This window comes from Diceros bicornis, chromosome 27 (assembly GCF_020826845.1).
Source record: "Diceros bicornis minor isolate mBicDic1 chromosome 27, mDicBic1.mat.cur, whole genome shotgun sequence".
In the NCBI taxonomy this organism is placed as follows: domain Eukaryota; kingdom Metazoa; phylum Chordata; class Mammalia; order Perissodactyla; family Rhinocerotidae; genus Diceros; species Diceros bicornis.
This window is the reverse complement of record NC_080766.1, coordinates 36,384,082-36,411,817: the sequence shown is the minus strand read 5'-3', so window position 1 is coordinate 36,411,817 and position 27,736 is coordinate 36,384,082. Positions and strand designations below refer to the sequence as shown.

At 40.7% G+C, this 27,736-nt stretch overlaps 1 protein-coding gene across 1 annotated transcript; it reads right to left on the bottom strand.

Annotated features, from left to right (window-relative positions):
• On the bottom strand, positions 1–27,736 carry LOC131392982 (carbonyl reductase [NADPH] 1-like). Its single transcript, XM_058523362.1, has 6 exons — positions 27,686–27,736; positions 26,146–26,460; positions 25,470–25,581; positions 13,045–13,226; positions 9,555–9,670; positions 1–270 (listed from the first exon to the last, which is right to left on the bottom strand). The coding sequence occupies exons 1-5, from the start codon at positions 27,734–27,736 to the stop codon at positions 9,665–9,667; spliced, it is 666 nt and encodes a 221-aa protein (XP_058379345.1). The 3' UTR covers positions 1–270; positions 9,555–9,664.

The following is a 27,736-nucleotide window of genomic DNA, read 5'->3' as shown; positions in this document are numbered from 1 at the left end:
TGTCCCCTCTCCTCTTCTCACTAAGTTTCCTGGCATAGATTCTGGACAGGACCGTGATGCCCATCTTTGACACTCCATATGCCATGGCCCTGATATTAGGCCAGGCTTCCTTTATGTGCACTCCATTCTTTGTATCTTCCGTGAACTTGTTCATGAGCCCTACCAGGTCCTCCTCCGTGATGGTCTCACTTGTAAACTTCTGCTGAAGTTCTGGGCTGCAGTTTTTAAGATCCATGAAGTTCATTATGCTAGACACATTCACCACTCTGCCTAAAATACAACAAAGATTGTTACCTAGAAAGGCATGCACAATCATGATGAATACCAAATTTACTGGGATTTTGCCCACTTGAGAGACAATTACTAGTTTGCCATGAGCATTAATTAAGACTGCCATTATGAGAGAAGGACATGATTCAATCTTGAAGCTTGTTTTACCAATAACGTCTTGGATGATGTCAGAGAAATTTTCTAATGGGGAGAGTAGTGCCCAGAAGTTCCATAGGAAAATGAACATGGTTTATACCCGAACATGCTAAAGGGAATGTAAGGAGGTACTCATTAGTATCAAAGACTGCTTTGGGACCACCTGAGGATCTTACAGTCACTTGGGCAGTGCTCTATGATCAGGTCTCTATTGACTAAGAAAGTACTGACTAGTTGATGGATAGCAGTGCCTAGGTGAATGGACCGCATCTGGTTTGGAAGGCTGCCACTCTGATAGAGAAAGGTAACAAGTCAGCTCAGTAGGCTGGATTGCATGCTGTTTTCTCTGTGTTTGGATATTTATCAATTCAGGAGCAGTGATGAATGGCCTGGCAATATGTTGATGGAGAGGGGCAGTAGAGAACTGGACTATTAAAAGGATATTTTAAAAGGAATGAATTACATCTTGCAACATAGGTGAACCTTGAAAACATTATGCTAAATTAAAGAGGACAGTCAGAAAAGACCCCATATAATATGAATCTGTACATAGGAGAAGTCCAGAAAAAGAAAATCTGGGGCTGGAAAGAAGATTAGTGGTTGTTTAGGGCTAGGAGAATGGGGGAAGAAGGGGGTGATAGAATTTCTTTTTGGGGTGATGAAAATGTTCTAATCTTGAATGAGGTGATGGTTCCACAACTCTGCACATGTGCTAAAAAACACTGAGAGTGACATCAACATTGTGGCACAGTGAATTGTTCTCTTTGTCTCTTCCTTCTAAGTTACAATGAGTTGTACCTCCATTGACCAAAAGAAGAATCCCTGAACAGCACAGCAGAATGCCTGAGATATCCATGCCTGTATACATCTGAAGGTAGGAGGACTGGACCCCCAGGATGCCACGGAACTAGGGAAGTAGCCCCCTCTCCTTCCCCTAGTGCGGTGATCCAATATGAGGATTCTCATACCAGCGTGCATGCTGGTGACCAGAGGTTTTAGGGGCAGACATGGCATTTTAGGGGCAGACACACTGGTGGCAGGTGGTGCACATGTCCTGAGGCTTCAGGACAGAGAGCAGTGCTGGTGACTCAACTCTCTCCCACTCCCCCAGCAATGACGTCAGTCTTTCCAGCAGTGGGGAGCATCCAAAACTTGGAATTCCTTGGTGGTGGTGGGGTTTGCTGACCTGAGGTTTTAAAAAGTATATCAGTTTGCACCAGCAACCAAAGCCTGTAGAAACAGCAACAGCATTTGTGGCTTAGCCCCTGTCCTCCCCGAGCAGTGGCAGGTTGCCCCTGTGACATAAGACTTCAGGAACGACAGCAGAACCTGTGATCTTGCCCACAGTGGTGGCATCCCTGACACTGGCTTTACCATCAGCAGGGGCTGCATACAAGACGCCAGGATGCTGGCAGCAACAGTGACACCCATGAACCCAGTGGCCCTGGCAGTAATGCTGCCAGCACATCCAGGTAATCCAGGAGCAGGAGAACAGATGGTGCATGGGGCAGCAGCACCTGAGTCTGTGGAGAACCTGTGGAGCGCCAGTGGGACAACATCAGACCCAGGTGAATCCAGAAGCAGGAGAGGTGCTTGAAGCCTGGTGACCCTGGTGTCAACATATAAGATGCAGCGACATTGTAAGCAGCAAGGCACCAGCAGCCTCAGAGGCACAAGCAGCACAAGGAGGGCACTGACGATGCCTCTAGTAGAGGCAGTGGAGGGTAGAAAGTGCAGCTTCTCAAATACAACCAGAAGCAGCTCAGAACCAAAGCAACAAAATTCTTACCCACGTAAGAAAGGTGTTTACTACCACAAATTCACTGGGAAGGATGAATTCATCAAGTACCATGAGGAACTACAGTAATCCAGCAGAAGAAAAAGAAAATGAAACTCTCCAGAAACCAAACTTGAGGTCACAGAATATTACAATCTAACTAATAGAGAATTCAAAATAGCTGTCATGAAGAAACTCAACAAGTTATAAGAAAATGAGATTTGCCTGACAAGAAATGTTGAAAGGAACCCTCTTACCTGAAACAAAAAGGCAAATGTTTACAAAGCTTTGAGCAAGTTGATGAGTAGACAGACAAAACCAGAAAATTGCAACTCTATATCAGAATAGATTACTAAATACTTAATTATAAAGGCTAAAGGGAAAGAAAGCATCAAAGATAACTATAACCACTTCAATTTGGTAACAAACTCACAACACCAAAAAGGATAATTTGTGAAAACAAAAACATAGAAGGGGAAGAGGAAAAGGACAGAACCTGCATAGGCTAATGGAGATAAGATACTATCAACAGAAAAAGGGCTATCTCATCTATGAGATCTTTTATACAACCCTTACATTAAGCGAAAAAGAAAAAATCAGAGCAGAGTGACAAATCATAAATAAAGAAGACACTGAGAAAAACACCACAGAAAACCACTAGACTGAAATGCAAACCGAAATACAAGGAAAAAGAAACAATGGAAATATACAACAACCAGAAAAGAGAAGACAAAATGGCAGTATTCAACCATCATATATCAATAATCTCTCTAAATGTAAATGGATTGAATTCACCAAACAAGACACAGAGTGGGTGGATTACAAAACAAGACCCAACAATATGCTGCCTCCAGGAAACACATCTCAGCCCTAAAGGTAAACACAAGCTCAGAGTGAAGGGATGGAGGATGATACTCCAAACAAATGGCATGCAAAAGAAGGTGGGTTTAGCCATACTCATAACACACAAAATAGACTTCAAGCCAAGAAAGAAAACGAGAGACAAATATGGACAGATAAAAGGGACATTCCACCAAGAATCTATAACACTTATTAATATATGTACACCTAACATAGGAGCACCAAAGTATATAAAGCAACTATTAACAGACCTTGAGAGAGAAAGCAACAGCAACACAATAATAGTAGGGGACTTGACTACCCCACTTACATCAATGGATAGATAATCCAGGCAGAAAGTCAACAAGGAAATAGTGGCCTTAAATGAAACAGTGGGCCAGATGGACATAATAGATATGTGTAGAACATTCCATCCAAATCAGCAGAATACACATTCTTCTCAAGTGCACATGGAACATTCTCAAAGATAGACCATATGTTGTAAACCAAAACAAGCCTCAATAAATTTAAGAATATTGAAATCATATCAAGCACCTTTTTCAACCACAATGGTATGCAGCTAGAAATCAACTACTAGTAGAGAGGTGGAAAAGTCACAAGTCTGTGGAGACTAAACAACACACTATGGAACAACTATTGGGTCAATGAAGAAATCAAAGGAGAAATAAAAAAAAAAAAAAAAACCCTGAGACAAGTGAAAATGACAACGCAACATACCACCACTTATGGGATGCAGCAAAAGCAGTACTAAGAGGGAAGTTTATAGCAATACAAGCTTACCTCAGAAAACAAGAAAAATCTCAAGTAAGCAATCTAACATTATACATAATGAACTAGATAAAGAAGAACAAACAAAGCCCCAAATCAATAGAAGGAAGGAAAAAATATAAATCAGAGGAGAAATAAATGAAATAGAGACTAAAAAAATAATAGAAGATCAATGAAACGAGAGGTGGTTCTCTGAAAAGATGAACAAAATTGACAAACCCTTAACCAGACTCACTTAGAAAAAGAGAGAGAAAGCTCAAATAAATAAAATTAGAAATGGAAGAGGAGAGATTGTAATGGATACCACAAAATACAAAGGATTATAAGAGAGTACTATGAAAAGCTATGCACCAACAAATTGCATAACCTAGAAGGAATGGATAAATTCTTAGAATCATACAACCTCCCAAAACTGAATCAAGAAGAAATAGGAAATATGAATAGACCAATCACAAGTAAAGAGATTGAAACAGTAATCAAAAAAAACCTCTCAAAAAACAAAAGTCCAGGGCCAGTTGGCTTCTCTGGTGAATTCTACCAAACATTCAAAGAAGATTTAATGCCTACTCTTCTCAAACTCTTCCAAAAAATTGAAGAGGATGGGACACTTCCTAACTCATTGTTCAAGGGCAACATTACCCTGATACCAAAACCAGATAAGGATAACACAAAAAAGGAAAATTACAGGCCAACATCACTGATGAACATTGATGCAAAAATCTTCAACAAAATATTAGCAAATCGAATACAACAGTATATAAAAAGGATCATACACCACGATCAATTGGGATTTATTCCAGGGATGCAAGGATGTTTCAACATCCACACATCAATCAGTGTGTGATACCCCACATTAACAAAATGAAGAATAAAAATCACAATATCATCTCAATAGATGCCGAGAAAGCATTTGACAAGATTCAACATCCATTTATGATAAAGATCTGAATAAAATGGGTACAGAAAGAACGTACCTCAAAATAATAAAGGCCATATATGACAAATCCACAGCCAACATCATCCTCAATGGTGAAAAACTGAAAGCTATTTCTCTCAGAACAGGAACAAGACAAGGATGCCCACTCTCACCACTCTTATTCAACATAGTATTGGAAATTCCAGCCAGAGTAACTAGGCAAGAAAAAGAAGTATAAGGAATCCAAATTGGAAAGCAAGATATAAAACTGTCATTATTTGTGGATGACATGATTCTATGTATAGAAAACCCCAAAGAATCCACTAAAAATTATTAGAAATAACTAACTAATGTAGTAATGTTGCAGGGTACAAAATCAACATACAGAAATCAGTTGCATTTTTATACACTAACAATGAACTATCAGAAAGGGAAATCGAGAATACTATCCCATTTGCAATCACAACAAAAAGAATAAAATACTTAGGAACAAATTTAACCAAGGAGGTGAAAGACTGGTACACTGAAATCTACAAGACATTATTGGAAGAAATTGAAGAAGACATAAATAAACGGAAAGATATTCTGTTTCATGGATTGGAAGAATAAACATAGTTAAGATGTCTGCATTATCTAAAGGAATCTATAGATTCAATGCAATCCCAGTCAAAATCCCAATGACTTTCTCATAGAAATAGAACCAAGAATCCTAAAATTTATATGGATCAACATAAGAGCCTGAATAGCCAAAGCAATCCTGAGAAAAAGAAGAAAGTTGGAGGTACCACATTCCCTGAATTCAAAATATACTACAAAGCTATAGTAATCGAAATAGCAGGGTACTGGCACAAAAACAGACAAACAGATCAATGGAACAGAATCATGAGCTCAGAAATAAATCCACACATGTATGGACAGCTACGTTTGACCAAGGAGCCAAGAACATACATACACTGGAGAAAGGAAAGTCTCTTCAGGAATCGGTGTTGGGAAAAATTAGCAGGCACTTGCCAAAGAATGAAAGCAGACCATGATCTTACACAATATGCAAAAATTAACTCAGAATGGGTTAAAAACTTGAATGTAAGACCTCAACCATAAAACGTTTAGAAGAAAACAGAGGCAGTACGCTTCTTGACATCAGTCTTAGCAGTATCTTTTGGAATACCGTGTATCCTCAGGTAAGGGAAACAAAATAAAAAATGAACAAACGAGATTATATCAACTAAAAAGCTTCTGCATGGGAAAGGAAACCATCAACAAAAGGAACAGACAATCCACCAACTGGCAGAAAATATTTGCAAATCATATATCCAATACGGGGTTAATTTTCCAGAATTTATAAAGAACTCAAGTAACTCAACAGCAAAAAATGAACAATGTGATCAAAAAACGGGCAGAGTATATGAACAGGCATTTTTCCAAAGAAGATATACAGATGGCCAACAGAAACATGGAAATATGTTCAACATCATTAAATATTAGGGAAATTCAAATCAAAACTACAATGAGAAATCACCTCATGCGTGTCAGAATGGCTATAAATAACAAGACAAGTAATAACAAGTGTTGGAGAGGATGTGGAGAAAAGGGAACCCTCATACACTGCTGGTGGGAATACAAACTGCTATGGCCACATGGAAAACAGTATGAAGATTGCTCAGAAAATTAAAAATAGAAATACCACATGATCCAACTATTCCATTTCTGGGTATTTACCCAAAGAACATGAAAACACTAATTCGAAAAGATATATGCACCCCAACGCTCATTGCAGCATTATTCACAATAGCCAAGACTTGGAGGCAACCTGGTGCCCATCAACGGATGAATGGATAAAGAAGATATGATATGTATATACCATGGAATACTACTCAACTATAAAAATAGATGAAATTGTGCCATTTGTGACAGCATGGATGATGCTTGAGAGTATTATGCTCAGTGAAATAAGTGAGACAGAGAAAAACAAACACCGTATGATTTCATTCATACATGGTAGATAAACAAACAAACAAATGTATAGATAAGGAGACCAGATTGGTGATTACCAGAGGGGCAGAGAGTGGTGGGAGGGCAAAAGGGGTAAAGGAGCACATATGTATGGTGACAGATGGAAATTAGTCTTTTGGTAGTGAACATGATGTAGTCTATACAGAAGCTGACATATAATGAAGTACACCAGAAATTTACACAACGTTATAAACCAAAGTGACCTCAAAACCCCCAAAACCCTTGAATTGTATACTTTAAATGGGTGAAGTATATGGTATGTGAATTATACCTCAATAAATCTGTTAAAAGTAAAGCAATGACACATTTCTCACTAATTTTTTTGGAAACTATAGTTAATATTCATAAAAGTGAATTTATATTAACTTGTATAAAGAAAAAGTTCACTATTTCTACATCTAAATGAGTATTTTAAACAGTATAAAAAATCATGAGACCATATCACAAATAAGATTCAATTAAATTGGGAAACTCTCTCTTTTTAATGTAAATATTGGGAAAGACTGTCACCAGCAGTTAACTTGAGCTCCATCCTACTAAACGAATGGCAGTGCAATTAAATTCAATAAAAAAGATAATCCATGGCACCATGCCTCTCGTTAAATAACCTTTGAGATAATTACAATGAATTATAGTAAGTGTCTTATTAATCTTCCAACGGTCTTCCAGGATGAACACATTTTAGAAACAGGTCAATTATTCCAGTCCTTCCTTTCATCTAGAATATGTAAAGTATAAGAATAAACTGAACCTCTCTGTGAAATGTTTTAGCAAGCACAGTGGAATGTCTTAATAGAATTTAATTCATTCTCAAAAACTATTATCTGCCTCTCTCATAACAAAAATAGCACACGTTTCTTGAATCAAAATTGCCACAGACAGAAGAATATGAAGAAAAGAGCAGGAGAGGAAGCCACAGTGGGCAATTCGCATACCAGAAAGGCAGCTACAATTACTTATAGGGCTTTGAAATCATATTCTCAGAAACATGAATCTAGACAGTAGACGGAGAATCTGTACTAACTTTCCATAGGCTGTTTATACACTGTAATGAAGTGATGACCTCTTTTCTATTCTACTATCTATCTTAGGAAGTCTAAAATCAGCTAGGAAAATACTTACCTGTGTCTGGTAGGGAAGCATGATCAAGGAGTCCAAAGGTCTTTGTAGGCAAATTCCCGGATGTGGGTGCTGCATCCCAGTCCCTCTTCTCCACACCAGTCCCTCCCACTGACCACTCCCCAAGAGGTGGCAGCTGCCTGGGGGCCACTCCTCAGAGCTGAGTGAGATTGTAGATCTTCAAGTGTGACAACTCAGGACAGGAAACAGAGGCAAAAAGCAGGAAGCACTGGTTGGAGGTTATACAGCAAAGACTCTGATCCAAGTGTTTCATCTCCAGAGTGTACTCATGGCTTTCAAATGGCAGTTCAGGGACTGGAATGCACACAGCTAATCCTCTAAGAGGTGTTATGGGCCATCCTGACTTTCTTATGCTTGCAGCGTGTGTGTGTGTGTGCGTGAAACAATGGCCCTTTAATAGACACTCCATATTGTTGGGAAAAGTATGTCACCCATCTAAGAAAGGACTCTTTCACTAGTGGGGCTGGGGTGTGTCTGGCTTACAATTTATCCAGGCCATTATTCTGTATCTGACCAGAGACTTATTTTAAGGAAGTCATGTTTCCCTTCAAAAATGTAGATCAAAGGAAACACATAGACCCTGTCCCCAGGGCTTAACACATAGTAGCTGCTCAAGAATGCTTTGTGGGATGACTAACCCCTAGTGGATCTGCCCCAGCATCTCTTCTTCATTCTCCAAAGTCTCACCATCCAAAACCAGAGCCAAAATGATCTGGACAAGAAGGGATATGTTAGACATCAGCTCATTTCCAGTAACAAACTGCAAAAACATTACTTGAGTCTAATTGTCTTTTCAGAGGCTAAAGGCACATGTGGTTCTCCGGACCTTTTATGATTTCACATTCATTACATAAGCCTATTTTTATCTAATTCCAAGAGTACCTGTTGTTAAGTCTCTAGAACGGTACGGGGTTTTCACGAAACACTGCAGGATTTAAAAATGTGCAGCCCGTTGGGTTTCCCTGAGGTGCCCTGGGGGCCTTGTGCTTAGGAAGACATTGGCTTCAGTCAGGCTGTCTTCTTTTCTCATCTGTCACTCTGGCCTGACTGGGTACAGCTTCACTTGAACATCAGGATTATCAGCCTAAAACATTTGAGGACTGTTGAGTAGTAGGAAGAACAATTTGCTTGGGTGCCGCAAGACTTAGGTCTGCACCGAGCTGTATGTGTGACCTTGAGTTTCCTTATACCTCCATGTTCTTAATGGAGACAATATCTAAAATACCTGGTACACCACATTAAGAAATGCCCGTCGACCCATTCTTGCTAGAACCACAAAATGTCAGAGAAGGAAGATACTTTTAGTACAGTAATTTCTCCCCATTTCCTGTAGTGATTTTTCAGACAGTAGGAAGTGGAACTCTAACTCGTGAGGTGCACAGAGCAAGTAAAGGGCTTCTCTGAGGAGACTTTGAACGAAAACCTGAAGTGGAAGAGTCAGTTGTGCAAAGACCAGCAGGACAGAGAGCACTGATGACCACTGGACAAGAGTGTACAGAGGCCTGAGGCAGAAGGGCACCTGGCCCAGTAGAGACACAAGGAGGCCGGTGTAGCTGAGTAGGGAGAGGTAGCAGGAGCCAGTTGATATGTCAGAGGGAGGCAGGGGAAGGTCATGGCAGAAACACTGCAGCTTGGGCTCCTCATCAGACTCACCTTGGGGTTTTATGAGAGGCAGTAGTTCCGTGCAGTCATCTCGGGTACCAAAAAAGTTTGTTTTCATTGTCACTTCTGCTTGAATATGCAAGGGTATGGAATCAGGAACTTTACGGCTAAAGAAAATAGAGTTAATAAACAGTAGTCTTGTGTTAAAAATTCGTAGAGTGATACAAAGTTTCTTTTTGCATGTGAAATGTCCTGAATTTCAAGTAATGCCTGATTTAAGGTAACAGAATTATGCAATGTCAATTTCCTGGCTTGTAAATGCTGTATAGTCTTCTAAAATGTCACCATTAGGGGAGGCTAAGTGAAAGGTGCAGAATGGGATCTGTGTACCATTCTTACAATTCCTTGCTTATTTTAATATAAGTTAAAAGTTCATTGAACTGCTCGAAAGTCTAATCCATTAGAAACTGTGCAAAAACCTGAAAGAGATCCCTAAGATTTGTTCCATGGAAATGCAAAGGCTCTCTGCTGACAGCCTCGCAAATCTCAGAGGATTCTACTCTCCCCGTAGCCTCCAGTCTTACCTGTTACCCTAGGGCGTCCATTCTAGATCCCGTAGGAGCTAAGGGTCTCATAGCAGTGTTTCAGGACCCAACCCACCCTGGCTGGCCACCCTCAGGGAGGCTGTCTCCCCTCTGAGCTCACATCCACTGACTCCTGAAGGTGATGCCCACAATGTTGATCAGCACATGGAGACCCCCGTGCTCCTTGTGCAGTAAGTCTTACAGTGCACGATGCTCTGCAGGTCTTCGATGGCCAGATGGTGGAAGCAGAGACTCAGGCCCTAGGCCTGCAGCCGCTGCACAGCTGCCTGGCCCAGCACCTCGTCTGGTACCATGAGCACCATGTCCCCTGAGAACTGCCAGCACAGGTCACATGTGATGGTGAAGCCGATGCCCTTGTTGGCCCTGGTCACCAGTGCCACAAGGGGTAAGAGGACATGACTGGGTGGGGAGTGTGTGAGGCACTTGTGTGGAGAGCGGACAGGGCTATGGGCCATGGGGGCACTCAGTGGGGAGGTCACAGTCAGAGAGGCCATACAGAAATGAGTTCTGGGATCCAGTGCTGTGATTTCCTGAGAAGGAGGCCCCACCTCCATCCCTCCCTCCTAGGAGGGGCCAAATGTTTCAAAAGGTTTCCTAATATCTCTACTCCTGGGTCTACCCCTTAACTGTGCTGCACCAGGGGCCATCCTAGGACATAGTCCTCTTTTATCGCTACACTGAGCTAAAAAATGGTTGCAGTGTGGAGATATGTGCTTCCCCATGGCGAAACTGGTTGTTAATGTGTTAATAGGGAACCTGAGACTCATGGCAGTTGAACGTAAGAAACTATTCTGGGAGAACCCAAAAAGGAGAAAAAGGAGTGCAGAGCAATTGCACTGTGATGTGGGTCCATTATCCACTGCAGAATGGGAAGGGTTGCTTTTTCCTAAGATGCAATGAAATTACTTAGACAGGGTAACTGCTTCTAAGGACATTGATCCCCTTGCCTTCTTAGAAAAACTCAAGAGAGCGAATTAGAGAATTAGGTCCTCTGATTAGACTTTCAATGTGGGCAGGGTACTTTGCTATGTGCCCCCAGGTGACAAGTAATGTTTTATGAAGCTCTTACTGTGTGCCAAGCCAGTGACTGCACTGTTTTATTTAATGGTTATCAAATTTTGGTATTGTCCAAGGTCACAGATACAAAGTGGTATATATAGTTAGGTGTTATTTTTAAGGTACTATGAAAAAAAGGATCTTTGCAATTTCAAGTATACATTTCCAAACAGTTGAGATGCTAGGATCTTGACCTAGACAATGTTGTCCTCTGGTGTCAGTTTACAAAAACAACATGGAGGAAATTTAACAGCCATGTTGAAGGGAGAAACATGTAAACCTTACTTTTAAAATAAGGGCGCTAGCCTTGCTTTCAGCGGCTATCCCTTTTCATGTCTGTAAGCCTTAAAATCGCTGGTAAAGAATGAAGAATAATCATTACAGTAGGGACATCTTTACAACATGCAGTGCTTCTGTGAAGGGAGGGAATGTGGCAGAGGTTCACTGAGGCCCACTGGGAGGCAGGACGGTGACGGGCAGTAAGAAGCTTCTCATCACTGCCCTGTGGTGTCAGGTCCCAGTCACAGGGACTCATGATAGAAGACCCTTCGCACTTTTATTGTGTTTTCAACATTTTCATCTGTCTCAGGACATTTAATCCTATTCCTACTGTCCCCATTTCACAGTTGAGGTACTAAGATACAGTAAGATGAAGTATTGTGCTCAATGTCACACAGTGAGGGGACACAGTCAGGATTTTTTGTTTCCAGATGTTTGTCTTGAAAGCTTTCAAACAGAAACGTTGAAAGAATAGTACAGTAAACATCCATATATTCACCAGACTAGGTTGAACAATTGTGAATATTTTACTACATTTTTGTGCTCATCTTCTGTATATATTTTGCTGCACCATGTTTGTGTTGAAGATCTCGTGACACTTCCTCCATATATAAATAACACATTCACTATTGTCACTATTGTCAAAAGAGATTTGACAATACTCTCTTGTCCACTAACACCCAATTGATATTCAATTTCCCCACTGTCTCAGATTCTCTTATGGATGTATCTTTAGTGCTCACTTATAGTTCACACTTTGCAATTGTGTTTTTCCAATGAGTTTCGTGTTAAAGAGACCACACCAGATGTGTTCCCTTCATGGTGTTGACCATGTTATACTAGAGGCTGGTTAACTACAGCTGGCAGCCCAAATGCTGCCATGCTCATTGGCTTTTGCATTGTCTATGGCTACTGTCATGCTACCTCAGCAGATCTGAGTAGTTCCAACAGAGACTGTGTGACCTGTAAATCCGAAAATATGTAGTCACTGGCTATTTCTATAATGTTTGTGACCCCTCAGTTATTTTTTCTTTCTGTTGACCTAACTTTAAGGTCTATTACTTTTCTGAGCTGTTGCGCATGTAAACAATCTGCACAAATGGACATTTATAAAATCATTTATTCCTCTATTAGTTTTATTCATTCTTGTCATTGATTCCACGTTTTCTGCCCCTATACCAGAGAAGAAATCACAAAGGACTTCATGAGTTTAGTAGTGAAGTCAAAGTGAGCAGTTGATAGGGATATTTTGATCTTTTTTTTTTTTTGGCACAGTCCTTTTGGTCAAATAAGAGCTCTTAAAATAATGGGAACCCTGGAGGGAATTATAAGTGGGGTCCCCATTGTTCAACTTTCTTTTCCCTAACAAACTCTCCATGAGGCCCCTCAGCATCCGAGGGCAAAAGGGCCAAGTACACAGGAGTCTCTGCTCCTTCTTCTGGGGTTTTTATGCCTTTGGGTCCCCCCATGTCAGTTCTTACCCATCCTGGGCAGCAGGCATTCATGAGGATCTTGCCCTCTCTCCTCTGCTCACTCAGTTTCTTGGCATGGATTCTGGACAGGACCGTGATGCCTATCTTCGACACTCCATATGCCATTACCTTGATATCAGGCCAGCCTTCCTCTTTGTGCACTCCACTCTTCGTATCCTCCACCAACTTGTTCATGAGCCCCAACAGCAGCTCCTCCGTGATGGTTTCACTTGTAAACTTCTCCTGGAGTTCTGGGCTGCAGTTTTTATGAGCCGTGAAGCTCATTTTGCTAGACACATTCACCACTCTGCCTAAAATGCAACACAGATTGTTACCTAGAAAGCCATGCACAAGAATGGTAAATATCAAAATTGCTTGGATTGTCTCCACTTGAGAGACAATTACCAATTTTCTATGAACATTAATTAAGACTGCCTCTATGAGTGAAGGACATAACACAGTCTTGAAACTTGTTTTACCCATAATGTCTTGGTTGATATCAGAGAAGTGTTCTAATTGGGAGAGTAGTACCCAGAAGTTCCACAGGTAAACGAATATGGTTTATATAGGAACTTGCTAAGGGGAATGTAGGGAAGTACTCATTAGTATCAAAGGTTGCTTTTGTGACCACTTGAAGATGTTATGGTCTTGGGCAGTGCTCTATGATTATGTCTCTATTGACCAACCAAGAGCTGACTGGTTTATGGATGGCAGTGCCAAGGAGAATGGAGAGTATCTGCTTTGGAAGGCTGCCACTCTGATCAAGGATGATAACAAATCAGCTCAGTGGACTGAATTGCATGCTGTTTTCTCTATGATTGTGTTTTTATCAACTCAAGAGCAGTGATGAATGGCCTGGCACTATGGTGATGGAGAGGGCTGTGGAAAACTCGACTATTAAATGGACACTATAAAAAGCAATGAAGTACATCCTACAACATGGTTGAACCTTGAAAACAGAAGGCTAAATTAAAGAGGCTGGTGAGAAAAGACTACGTATATGATTCTATACATGTGAGATGCCCAGAACAAGGAAATCTGAAGACAGAAAGTATATTAGTGGTTGCTTAAAGCTAGGAAGAATGGGGGAACAGAGCCATGATAGGATTTCTTTTTGGGGTGATGAGAATATTCTAATCTTGAATGAGGTGATGGTTGCATGACTCTGCATGTATGCTGAAAAGCACTGAAAATGACCGCATCATGGTGGAGGGAGTTGTCCCCTTTGTCTCTTCCCCCTAAATTACAACCAGTTGTACATTCATTGACCAACAAATACTCCCTGCACAGAACACCAGAAAGCCTGAGAGGTCCATGTGTCTATACATCTGAAGGTGGGTGCACTGGACCCTTGGGAGGCAGTGGAATGAGGAAAGCAGCCCCCTCCTCTTCCCCTGGTGGTGGTGATCTGAAATGTGGATTCTCACAACAGCACATGGGCCGCTGACTAGAGGCTGTAGGGGCAGACATGGCTCTTGTGGCATAGCCCTCCCTGCCCAGCAGTGGCAAGTTGTGCACATATCCTGAGGCTTCATGACACAGAGTGGTGCCAGCAACCCAGCCCCCTCCTCCACCCCTAGCAGTGGTGGTGGTCTTAAGAGCAGTGGGAACATTATCCAAAACTCAGATTTCCTTGACAAAGATGGAGTTTCCTGACTTGAGGTTTTAAAAAGTACATCAGTTCACACCAGTGACCAGAGGCTACAGGAACAATAACAGTATTTGTGGCTTAGCTCCTGCCCTCCCACAGCAGTGGCATGTGGCAGCTGTGACCTAAGGCTTCAGGAACCAGAGGGGAACCTGTGATCAAGACCCCAGTGGCAGCATCCCTGACATTGGCTCTACAAGAAGCAGGGGCTGCATACAAGACCCCGGGACCCTAACAGTGACTGCAATGCCCATGAACACAGTGGGCCTGGAAGTGGTGCTGCCAGCACATCCAGATAACTCAGGAGCAGCAGCACAGGTGCTGCATGGGGCAGCACCTGTGTCCGTGGAGTCCCGCAGAGAGCCAGTGGGAGAACCTGAGAGCCAGAGGATCCCAGAAGCAGCAGAGGTGCTTGCAGCCTGGTGACTCTGGTGGTGACATGTAAGACTACAGTGGCATTGTAAGCAGCAAGGCACCAGCAACCTCAGAGGCACAAGCAGCACAAGACTCCTGTAGCAGAGGCAGTGGAGGGTAGAAAGTACAGGCTCTCAAATACAACCAGAAGCAGCTCAGAACTGAAGCAACCAAAGTCTTACCTGAATAAGAAAGGTGTTTACTACCATAAACCACTGGCAAGGATCAACTCATCAAGTACCACAAAGAATGACAGTAACACAGCAGAACAGAAACAAAATGACAACTCTCCAGAAACCAAACTTGAAGTCACAGAAGATTACAGTCCAACTGACAGAAAATTCAAAATAGCTGTCATGAAGAAACTCCACCAGTTACAAGAAAACTCAGAAAGGCAGTTCAATGAGCTCAGGAATGCAATTAATGAACAGAAGAAGTAGTTCACCAGCGAGATTGAAATCTTAAAAAAAAAAAAAAAAACCAGAAATTCTGGAGATGAAGAACACAATTAATGAGATGAAAAATAAAGTCAAAGGATGGCATGGTGGAGTAGTGGTTAAGTTTGCACACTCCACTTTGGCAGCCTGGGGTTCGCAGGTTCAGATCCCAGTCATGGAACTATGCATTGCTTTTCATGCCATGCTGTGGCAGGCATCCCACATAAAATACAGGAAGATGAGCACAGATGTTAGCCCAGGGCCAACATTCCTCAGCAAAAGGAGGAGGATTGACAGTGGATGTTAGCTCAGGACTAGTCTTCACCAAAAAAAAAAAAAAAGTCAAAAGTCTTGAACATAGAACAGACTATATGGAATAGAGAATTAGTGAGCTCAAAGATAGAAATCTAGAAGTGATTCGGATGGAAGAGGAGAGGGAACCAAGATTTTTAAATAATGAAGAAATTCTATGGGAAATATCTGACTCATTCAAGAAAAGCAACACAAGGATAATAGGTATCCTAGAAGGAGAAGAGTGGTAGAAAGGAGCAGAGAGCTTAATCACAGAAATAATAGCTGAGAATTCCCAAACCTGGGGAAGGAACTGGATATACAATACATGAATCTAAGAGAACCCCTAATTATCTCATTGCAAAAAGACCTTCCCCAAGGTGTACTATATGAAAAGTGTCAAAAGTCAATGACAAAGAAAGAATATTAAGGGCAGTCAGACAGAAGAAATAACTTACAAAGGGACCACCATCAAGCTATCAGCAGATTTATGACCAGAAACTCTACAGGCTAGGAGAGGGTGGAATGATATATTCAAAATATTGAAAGACAAAAACTATCAACCAAGAATACTCTATCCAGCAAAGTTTTGATTTAGACATGAACTAGATATAAGAGCTTTCTCAGAGAAACAAAACCTGAGGGAGTTCATCCCCGGTAGACCTGCCTTACAAGAAATGTTGAAAGGAGCCCTCCTACCGGAAACAAAAAGGCAAACGTTTACAAAGCTTTGAGCAGGGTGATGAATAGACAGACAGACTCAAAAAATTGCAACTTTATATCAGAATAGGTTACTAAATGCTTAATTATAACATAAAGGCTAAAGGGAAAGAAAGTATCAAAAATAACTATAAACACTTCAATTTGGTAACAAACTCACAACACAAAATAGGGTAAATTGTGAAAACAAAAACATTGAATAGGAAGAGGAAAAGGACAGAACTGGCATAGGCTAATGGAGATAAGATGATATCAGCAGAAAAAGGACTATCTCATCTATGAGATCTTTTATACAACCCTCATGGTGAGCACACACACACAAAAAATCAGAGCAGAGTTCCAAGTCATAAATAAAGAGGACACTGAGAGAAACATCAGAGGAAACCACCAAAGTGAAATGGCAGACTGAAATACAAGGAAAAAGAAACAATGGAAATATAAAACAACTAGAAAAGAGAAGATAAAATGTCAGTATTCAGCCCTCATATATCAACAAGCACTCTAAATGTAAATGGTTTGAACTCACCAATCAAAAGACACAGAGTGGATGGATTACAAAACAAGACCCAACAATATGCTGGCCCCAGGAGACACATCTCAGCCCTAAAGGCAAACAGAGGCTCAGAGTGAAGGGATGGAAGATGATACTCCAAGTAAATGGCATGCAAAAGAAAGTGGGTGTAGCCATACTTATAATACACAAAATAGACATCAAGTCAAGAAAGAAAACAAGAGATAAAGATGGACATTATATAATGATAAAAGGGACATTGCACCAAGAAAGTATAACACTTACTAATACATATGCACCTAACATAGAAGCACCAAAGTATATAAAGCAACTATTAACAGATCTAAAGGGAGAAAGAGACAGCAACACAATAATAGTAGAGGACATTAACACTCCATTTACATCAAATGATAGATCATCCAGGCAGAAAGTCAACAAGGAAACAGTGACTTTAAATGAAACAGTAGACCAGATGGACTTAATAGATATCAATGGAACTTTCCATTCCAAAGGAGCAGAATACACATTCTTCTCAAATGTGCATGGATCATTCTCAAAGATAGACCATATGTTGGGAAACAAGACAAGCCTCAATAAACTTAAGAAGATTAAACTCCTATCAAACATCTTTTCCTACCACAATGGCATGCACCTAGAAATCAACTACAACTAGAGAGCTGGAAAAGTCACAAATATGTGAAGAGTAAGCAACATGCTACTGAAAAATGATTGGATCAATGAAGAAATCAAAGGAGAAATAAAAAAATGCCTGGAGACAAATGAAAATGAAAACACAACATACCACCACTTATGGGATGCAGCCAAAGCAGTGCTAAAAAGGAAGTTTGTAGTAATACATGCCAACCTTAAGAAACAGGAAAAATCTCAAATAATCAAACTAATATTATACCTAAAAGAATTAGAAAAAGAAGAACAAAGCACAAAGTCACTAGAAGGAAGAAAATAATAAAAATTAGAGCAGAAATAAATGAAATAGGGACTAAATAGCAATAGAAATGATCATTGAAACTAAGAGATGGTTCTCTGAAAGTATTAAAAAAAGACAAATCCTTAGCCAGACTCACTTAGAAAAAAGAGAGAAAGCTCAAATAAATAAAATCAGAACTGAAGTAGTAGAAATTATAATAGATACCACGGAAATACAAAGTATTATAAAAGAATACTATGAAAAGCTATGCACCAATAAATTGGATAGCCTAGAAGAAGTGGATAAATTTTTTGAATCTACAACCTCCTAAAACTGAACCAAGAAGAAACAGAGAATATGAATAAGCCAATCACAAGTAAAGAGATTGAAATAGTAATCAAAAACCTCCCCAAAAAACAAGTCCAGGGCCAGTTGGCTTCTCTGGTGAATTCTACCAAACATTCAAAGAAGATTTAATACCTATCCTTCTCAAACTCTTCCAAAATAATTGAAGAAGATAGAACACTTCCTAACTCATATTATGAGGCTAACATCACCCTGATACAAAAACAGATAAGGACAACACAAAAGAGGAAAATTACAAGCAAATATCACTGAAGAAGATAGATGCAAAAATCCTGAACAAAATATTAGCAAATTGAATACAACAATACATTAAAAAGATCATACACCATGATCAAGTGGGATTTATTCCAGGGATGCAGGGATGGTTCAATATCCATACATCAATCAATGTGATAGACAACATTAACAAAATAAAGAATAAAAATCACATGATCATCTCAATAGGTAAAAAGAAAGCATTTGACAAGATTCAATATCCATTTATGATAAAACTGTGAAGAAAATGGGTATAGAAGGAAAATACTTCAACATAATACAGGCCATATAAGACAAACCCACAGACAACATTATGTTCAATGGTGAAAAACTGAAAGCTATTCTTCTAAGAAAAAGAGGAAGACAAGGATGCCCACTCTCACTACTCTTATTCAACATAGTATTGGAAGCCATAGCCAGAGCAATAAGGCAAGAAAAAGAAATGAAAGGGATCCAAATTGGAAAGGAAGAAATAAAAATGTAATTATTTGTGGATGACGTGATTCTATATATAGAAAACCCTAAAGAACCCACCAAAAAGCTATTAGAAATAATGAACAAATACAGTAAAGTTGCAGGGTGTGAAATCAACATACAAAAATCAGGTGCATTTCTATACATTAACAATGTCCTAGCAGAAAGAGAAATCAAGAATACAATCTCATTTACAATCCCAATAAAAAGAATAAAATACTTAGGAATAAATTTAACCAATGAGTTAAAAAAAAAGACCTATATACTGAAAAGTATAAGACCTTACTGAAAGAAATTGAAGAAGATATAAAGAAATCGAAAGATATTCTGTGGTCATGGATTGGAAGAATGAACATAGTTAAAATGTCCACATTACCTAAAGTAATCTCCAGATTCAATGCAATATCAGTCAAAATTCCAATGACATTTTTCACAGAAATAGAAAGAAGAATCCTAAAATGTATATGGCACAACAAAAGACCCTGAATAGCCAAAGTAATCATTAGAAAAAAGAAGAAAGCTGGAGGTATCACAATCCATGCATTCAAAACATACTACAAAGCTATAGTAATCAAAACAGCATGGTACTGGCAGAAAGACGCACAGATCAATGGGACAGAATCGAGAGCCCAGAAATAAACCCACACATCTATGGACAGCTAATGTTTGACTTTGGAGCCAAGAACATACCATGGAGAATGGAGTCTCTTCAAGAAACGGTGCCGGGAAAAATTAACAGCTACATGCCAAAGATGAAAGTAGACCATTATCTCACACCATACATAAAGATTAACTTAACATGGATTAAAGACTTGAATGTAAGACCTGAAACTGTAAAAGTCCTAGAAGAAAACATATGCAGTCCACTCTTTGACATTGGTCTTTGCTGTATATTTTGGAATACCATATCTCCTCAGGCAAGAGAAAAGAAAAAATAAACAAATGGGACTACATCAACTGAAAAGCTTCTGCATGGGAAAGAAAGCTATCAACAAAACAAAAAGCCCACCAACTGGAAGAACATATTTGCAAATCATATATCCAATAATGTGTTAATTTTCCAGAATTTATGAAGAACTCATACAACTCAACAATGAATCACCAAATCCAAAAATGGGCACAGGATATGAACAGACATTTTTCCAAAGAAGATATTCAAATGGCCAAGAGGCACATGAAAAGATGTCAAACATCACAAATTATTAGGGAAATCCCAATTACAAGTACAATGAGAAACAATCTCACGCCTGTCAGAATTGCTATTATTAAAAAGACAAGGAATAAGTGTTGGAGAGGATGTGGAGAGAAGGGAACCCTCATACGGTGTTGGTGGGAATGTAAACTGGTGCAGCCACTATGGAAAACAGTATGGAGATTGCTCAAAAAATTAAAAATAGAAATACCATATTATCCAGCTTTTCTACTTCTGGATGTTTATTCAAAGAACATGAAAACACTAATTTGAAAAGACATATGCATCCCTATGCTCAGTGCAGCATTATTCACAATAGCCAAGACTTGGAAGCAACCCGAGTGCCCATCAACAGATGAATGGATAAAGAAGATGTGGTATATATATATAATAGAATACTACTCGGCTATAAAAAAAGATGAAATTGTACCATTTGTGATAACAAGGGTGTACATTAAGGGTATTATGTTAACTGAAATAAGTCACACAGAGAAACACAAATACCGTATGATTTCACTTATATATGGAAGATAAAAAACAAACAAATGTATAGCTAAGGAGAACAGATTGGTGGTTACCAGAGGGGCGGGTATGGTGGGAGGGCAAAAGAGGTAAAGGGGCACATATGTATGTGACAGATGGAAATTAGATTTTTGGTGGTGAACATGATGCAGTCTATACAGAAGCGGAAATATAATGATGTACACCTGAAATTTACACAATATTATGAACCAATGTGACCTAAATAAAAAAACAAAAACCACTGAATTGTATACTCTAAATGAGTGAAGTGCATGGTATGTGAATTATATCTCAATAAAGCTGTTAATGTGCAAAGCAATGACCCATTTCTCACTCACTTTTTTTTGGAAAATATGGTTAGTATTCATAAAAATGAATTTATATTAACATGTATAAAGAAAGAATATACTGTTTTTACATCTAAATGAATATTTTAAACATTGTAAAAAAATCATGAGACCATACCACCAAAAAGAGATTCAAGCAGATTAGGAAACTCTCCCTTTTTAATGTAAGTATTGGGAAAGACTGTCAAAATCGGTTAACTTAAGCTCCGTCCTACTAAAGGGATGGCAGTGCAAAAAAAATTCAATAAAAGCGATAATCCATGGCACTAGGACCTTCAATAAACAATCTTTGAGAGAATTAGAATGAAGTATAGAAACTGTCTTATTAATCTTCCAACAGTCTTCCAGGATGAACGCATTTTAGAAGTGGGTCAATTATTCCAGTCCTTCCTTCCATCAGGACATGTGAAGTATAAGAGTAAACTGAACCTGTTTGTGAAATGTTTTAGTAAGCACAGTCCAATGTCCTAATAGAATTTAATTCATTCTCAAAAAGATTATCTGCCTCTCTCATAATAAAACTTATTCATGTTTCATGAATCAAAATTGCAACAGACAGGATATGAAGAAAAACAGAAAGCAAGAGAGGAAGCCAGAGTGCGCAACTGGTTACCAGAAAGGCAGCTACGATTATTTATAGGGCTTTGAAATCATATTCTCAGAGACTTTAGTATAGATAGTAGATTGAGAATCTGTACTAACTTTCTGTCTGTTCATACACTGTAACGAAGTGATGATTTCTTTTTTTATTCTCTTCTCTTTCTCAGGAAGTCTAGAATCAGCTGGATAAAATACTTACCTGTGTATAGTAGGGATGCCTGATTGGGGAGTCCAGAGGTCTTTGCAGGTAAATTCCTGGTTGTGGGTGCGACAGCACAGTCCCTCTTCCCCACACCAGCCCCTCCCACTGACCAATCCCCAAGAGGTGGCAGTTGCCTGGGTGCCTCTCCTCAGAGCAGGGTGTGACTATGGACCTTTCCGGTCCTACAACAGGACAGGAAACACACAGGGGGGAAGCAGGAAGCATGAAGCAGCAAGCACTTGTTGGAGGTTAAACAGCAAAGGCTGTGATCCAAGAGTTTCATCTCCAGAGTGGACTCATCCCTTTCAGAATGCAGTTCAGGGACACTGCACTGGAATGCACACAACTAATCCTCTAAGAGGTGTTATGGGCCATCCAGATTTTCTTATACTAAGGGTGTCTCTGTGTGTGTGTATGTGAAACAGTGGTCTTTTAATAGTCACTCCACGTTGATGAGAAAAGTATGTCACCCAACTAGGAAAGGACTCTTTCACAGGCGGGGCTGGGGTGTGTGTCAGGTGTACAATTTGTCTAGGCCATTATTCTGTATCTGACCAGGGATTTATTTTAAGGAAGCCATGCATTCCTTCAAAAGTGTAAACAGAGTAGAAAAGTGTAGGACAACAGGGAAAAATGTAAACACATAGACCATGTCCCCAGGGCCTAACACACAGTAGCTGCTCAAGCACTCTGGGATAAGTATCCTCTAATGGTTCTGCCCCAGCATCTCTTCTTCACTCTCCAAACTGTCATCATCAAACACCAGCAGCAAAGCGATCTGGATGACAAGGGATATATGTTAGATATAGTCTCATCTCCAGTAACAAACTTCAAAAGCATTAGTTGATTCTAGTTGTCTATTCAGAGGTGTTAAGTGTATAAGTGGTTCTCTGGACCTTTTATGCTTTCGTAAGCATAAATTGTTAAATCTATGGATTGATAAGGGGTTTTCATGAAACACTTCAGGGTTTTATAATGTGTCTCCTGCAGACCTTTGGGTGTCCTTGAAGTGCCCTGTGCTGAGAAAGACATTGGCTCTAATCAAGCTGAGTCTTCTTTCTCATCTGTCACTCTGGCCTGACTGGGTATGGCTTCACGTGAAGAACAGTATTGTCTGCATAAAATATTTGAGGCCCATTGAGCAGTGGCAAGAACAATTAGCTTGGATGTTACAAGGTGTAGGTCTGCACCCAGCTGTGCATGTGAGCTTGAATTCCAGTATGCCTCCATGCTCTTAATGGGTCGATATCTAAAATTCCTAGCATATCACATTAAGAAAGGTCTGTCCACCCATCGTTGTAGAACCACATTGTCAGAGGTGGAAGATATGTTTAGTACAGTAATTTGCCCCCCAACTTCCTCTAGTGATTTTTCATAAGGAAGTTGAAAAGTGGTACCTGTTTAAATCAAGGTTGATAGCACTTCTTGAAAGGTTTACTTGGTAAGTGTAGCCTTAACAAGGCTGTTTATGTCCTCCAAGGACTCTTCAAGCTAATATGTGATGAACAAGAGTTTCCAGGTTTCAAATGTTTTCTTGATTCCTCAGAGAGGGTTTTTCCTTAGTATCTTTTCAAAATAAATGTATACTATAATTTAAAGAGAAAAAAGCAGAATAACAGCCTACCAGCATTAAAGAGAGCATTCGTCAAATTCAGGATGATGCTTACTGTGGGGAACAGTGGGGAAATGAGGTGGGAAGGGGTGTAGGGATTTAAATGGTACTGATACTGATCGATTGGTGAAGCTCCATGGTGGGTACTTGGGCAGGGTAGATTTCTGTCTTTTGTGTGGCTAGGGTATTTCAGAATAACTTTTTTAAAGAAAAGATTAAAAATAAAAGAAATCTTCATCTATTACCCTTCAATAATGCTTAAGGTCACAAGACTCTTTTCTTTTCTCCTTCCACATCAGGAACAAACTGCACATTCCCCTTTTGGATGTTTCCTGCCTCCCACAGAAATTCTGTGGTAATCACTCCAGATTATTCTCTGTATCCTAGGATCTGAGATAATGGGGAGGAGGGACAATATTTACATTTGGTTACCCTAGGCAGGACTTGTTGCACATTTTTCTCCCCAATGAGCATAGAATAAAGTCATGATAACATGAACTTCAGTGGCTGCCTTTCCCCCCAAATAATGGAGAATGCTCCCATTTCAAAATGCAAGAAAATTTTGCTTTATACTGAGAATATAGCATGTATTTTCATTTTAATTAACTCTATCTTTGGTGAGGGAAGATCAGTTGTTTGAATAGAGCCTGTCTTAGCACATCTGTGAGTGCACCCATTCCTCCTTCTGGACAAAGCACAGACACAGCAAGAACTAACACAGCCCAGTTAAGTAAGACAAAGGTCCAGCCAGAATTCATCTGTATGATTATAAGAGGAATACATGTGGAATGTGTGGTTGTGGCACAAGAAACTCCATTGCTGCCCTCAGGTGTTGGGGTGAGTGAAGGGTGACTTTGAAAGAGCTGCCCTTTGTGACCCTAGTGAACCAAGTGTTCAAAGAAGTAGCAGGACTTTCCAGAGGACAGGACAGGGAAATGGGGCTGAATTGTGAGTAAACTGTATGTGTGTGTACTCATTTCCAAGCCACACCTCTTAATCTTTCTACAAGTATCTGCTTGTCTTAATTGGTGAATTTAATGGGTGGTGGTTTCCCTCCACCTCCCATTACCTTCACGTAAGTATTACAGAGGTTTACAACCAAAGAAATACAATAGTTTGTTTTGTCCAGAACAGAGCATATCAAAAAGGAGTTAAAATTAGCCAGGTGTTAGGAAGATCAGATTACAGAGATCCCTCCAAGCCTTGCTAAGGGCTTCGACTTTGCTGCTGAAGGATGTCCAGGAGGGGAGCGAGCATGCAGAGAGTACAGAGAATGTCCAGAAAGGAAAAGATTCAAGAAGGGAGGTCCCATAGGAGGATTTGCAATTGTCCAGCAATGATCACTGAGGGTCTGTTGCAGTGCTTGGATAGAGGAGAAACCTTGGAAAGAAACTGATAGGACCACTCGTAGAACCTGGTAATTTATAGTAAGAGAGTGGGCATTGTGACCTCCCAGATCCTGTTCGGTGGATGGTGGGGTCAATGACCAAGATGATTTGAGGAAAGGACAAGTGTCTTTTGAAAATGTGTGTTTTGGATGGGGGAACTCAGAAGATGAAGGGAGGGCTCGGGAAGAGATGGAGAGGCAGGAAGACAAATATGTGTGTCTGGAAGCGTGGAAATGTTTTAGAGTGGTGAGAGATTTGACTTAAGGAATTGAGGGTAGTGAAGGCTCTACTAGCCTGAATAAGATCACTCTGAGAGAGGGAGAGGGGAGAGAGAGGGTCCAGGATGGAATCCTCAAGGATCACCAATGTGTAAGGGGCACGGAGCAAGTAAAGAGCCTCTCTGTGGACTTTTGAATGAAGACCTGATAGATAAGAGAGAGTCAGTTGTGCAAATACCAACCAGGCGAAGAGCACTGATGACCACTGGACTAGAGTGTACAGACGGGCACCTGGCCCGGTGGAGACACAACAAGGAGTTCAGTGTAGCTGAGCAGGGAGAGGTAACAGGGGCTTGTAGATGAGCTCAGAGGCAGGGAGGCCCAGATCATGCCAGAACGACTACAGCTTCTGCTCCTCATCAGACTCACCTTGGGGTTGTATGAGAGGCAGTAGCTCTGTGCAGACATCTCGGGTACCAAAAAAGTTTGTTTTCATTGTCACTTCTGCTTGAATGTGAACAGGTGTGGAATCAGAATCTTTTAGGGGAGAGAGAGAACAGAGTTAATAAATTTAACTGTACTCATGGTGAAAGTCCAGAGAATGACACAAAATTTTTTTCACACACACAATCTGGTGAATTCCAAGTAATGCCTGGGTTACGTTAACAGTATTATGCAATGCCAACTTCCTGGCTTGTTCATGCTCTATACTGTCGTAAGACAGCACCATTAGGGGAGGGTAAGTGAAAGGTGCAGAATGGGATCTCTGTGTACCATTCTAACAATTTCTTGTTTATTTCAAAATATGTTAAAAACTCACTGAACTGCTCTCAAGTCCAATCCAACAGATATTGTGTGAAAACCTGGAGGAGATCCCTAAGAGTCTGTTCCATGGTACTGCAAATGCTCTCTGGCTGGAAAAGCTTGGAAGTTTCAGAGGATTCTGTTCTCCTTGTAGCCTCCACTCTGAAGTCTTTCCCTAGGGAATCAATTCTAGATCCCATAGAAGCAAAGGGCCCCCCAGCAGCATTTCAGTCTCCAACCTACCCTGCTGGGTGCCCTCGTGGATGCTGCCTCCCCTCTAAGCTCACATCCACTTAGGTCTGAAGATGATGCCTGCGTTGTTGACCAGCACGTCAAGGCCCCCATACTTGTTGTGCAGGAAGTCCCTCAGGGCATGGATGCTCTGCAGGTCATCGATGTCCAGCTCGTGGAAGCGCTGGCTCAGGCCCTCAGTGGGCAGCTGCTGCACGGCTGCCTGGCCCAGCGCTGTGTCCCGTGCCGTGAGCACCACGTCCCCTGAGAACTGACGGCACAGGTTGCGCGTGATGGGAAAGCCGATGCCCTTGTTGGCCCCGGTCACCAGCGCCACATGAGTGTAGGAGGATGTGGCTGGGTAGGGGGCGTGTAGGGCACTTCCCTGGAGAGCAGACAGGGCTATGCTATGGAGTTACTCACTGGGTAGGCTGGGTCACAGTCAGAGAAGTCAGATAGAAATGAGTTCTGGGATCCAGTGCTGTGATTTCCTGAGAAGGAGGCCCCACCTCCTTCCCTCTCTCCTAGGAGGGCCCAAATGTTCCAGAAGGTTTCCTAATACCCCCACTCCTGGGTCCGCCCCTTAACCGAGCTGAGCCATGGGCCAAACTAGGACACAGTCCTCTTTTGATCTCACCTTTGAGCTAAGCAATTGTTGCAGGCTGGAGAGGAGTGCTTACCCCAAGGCAAAACTGGTTGGTGTTGGGTCAGTAGGGAACTAGAGATTCATGGCAGTTGAACTAAATAAACCATTTTTGGAGAACTCCAAAAGGAGTGCAGAGTAATTGTCTTAGACTTGGGCCTATCATTCATGCAAAATGGGAAGAGTTGCTTTTTCCTAAGATGCAATGAAATTGCTTAGACAGAGTAACTTCTTCTGAGGACATAGATCATCTTGCTTTCTTAAGAGAAACTCAAGAGAGATAATTGAAGAATTATGTCCTGTGATTAGACTTTCACTGTGGGCAGCGTACCTTGCTGTGTGATTCCCAGTATGCTCCCAAGTGGGAGGGAATGTTTTATGAAGCTCTTACTGTGTGCCAAGACATTGATTGGAATGTTTTATTTAATGGTTACATAATCCCTCTTTGCTAAATGTGCCTACAGTTTGGTTTGTGCCAGGTCACACACAAGAAGTGGTATATAATTTAGGTGTTATCTTTAAGGTACTAAAAAAAAAAGGATCTTTGCAATTTCAAGTATACATTTCCAAACAGTTGAGATGCTATGGTGTTGACCTAGACATTGTCATCATCTGGTGTCAGTTAACAAGAAAAATAACAGGGAGAAAATTAACAGCCCTGTTTAAGGGAAAACTTGTAAAGCTTACTTTTAAAATAAGGACTCTACACTTGCTTTCCTGGGCTGTCCCTTTTCATTTCTGAAACCCTGAAAATCACTGGTGAAGAATGAAGAATAATCATGACAGTAGAGGCATTTTTACCACATGCAGTGCTTCTGTGAAGGGAGGGAATGTGGTGGAGGTTCACTGAGGCCCAGTGGGAGGCAGGATGGTGTTGGGCAGTAAGAAGCTTCTCATCACTGCCCTGGGTGGCGTCAGGTCCCAATCACAGGGGCTCATGATAGAAGACACTTTGCACTATTATTGCGGTTTCAACATTTTCACCTGTATCAGGACATTCAATCTTCACAACAATCAT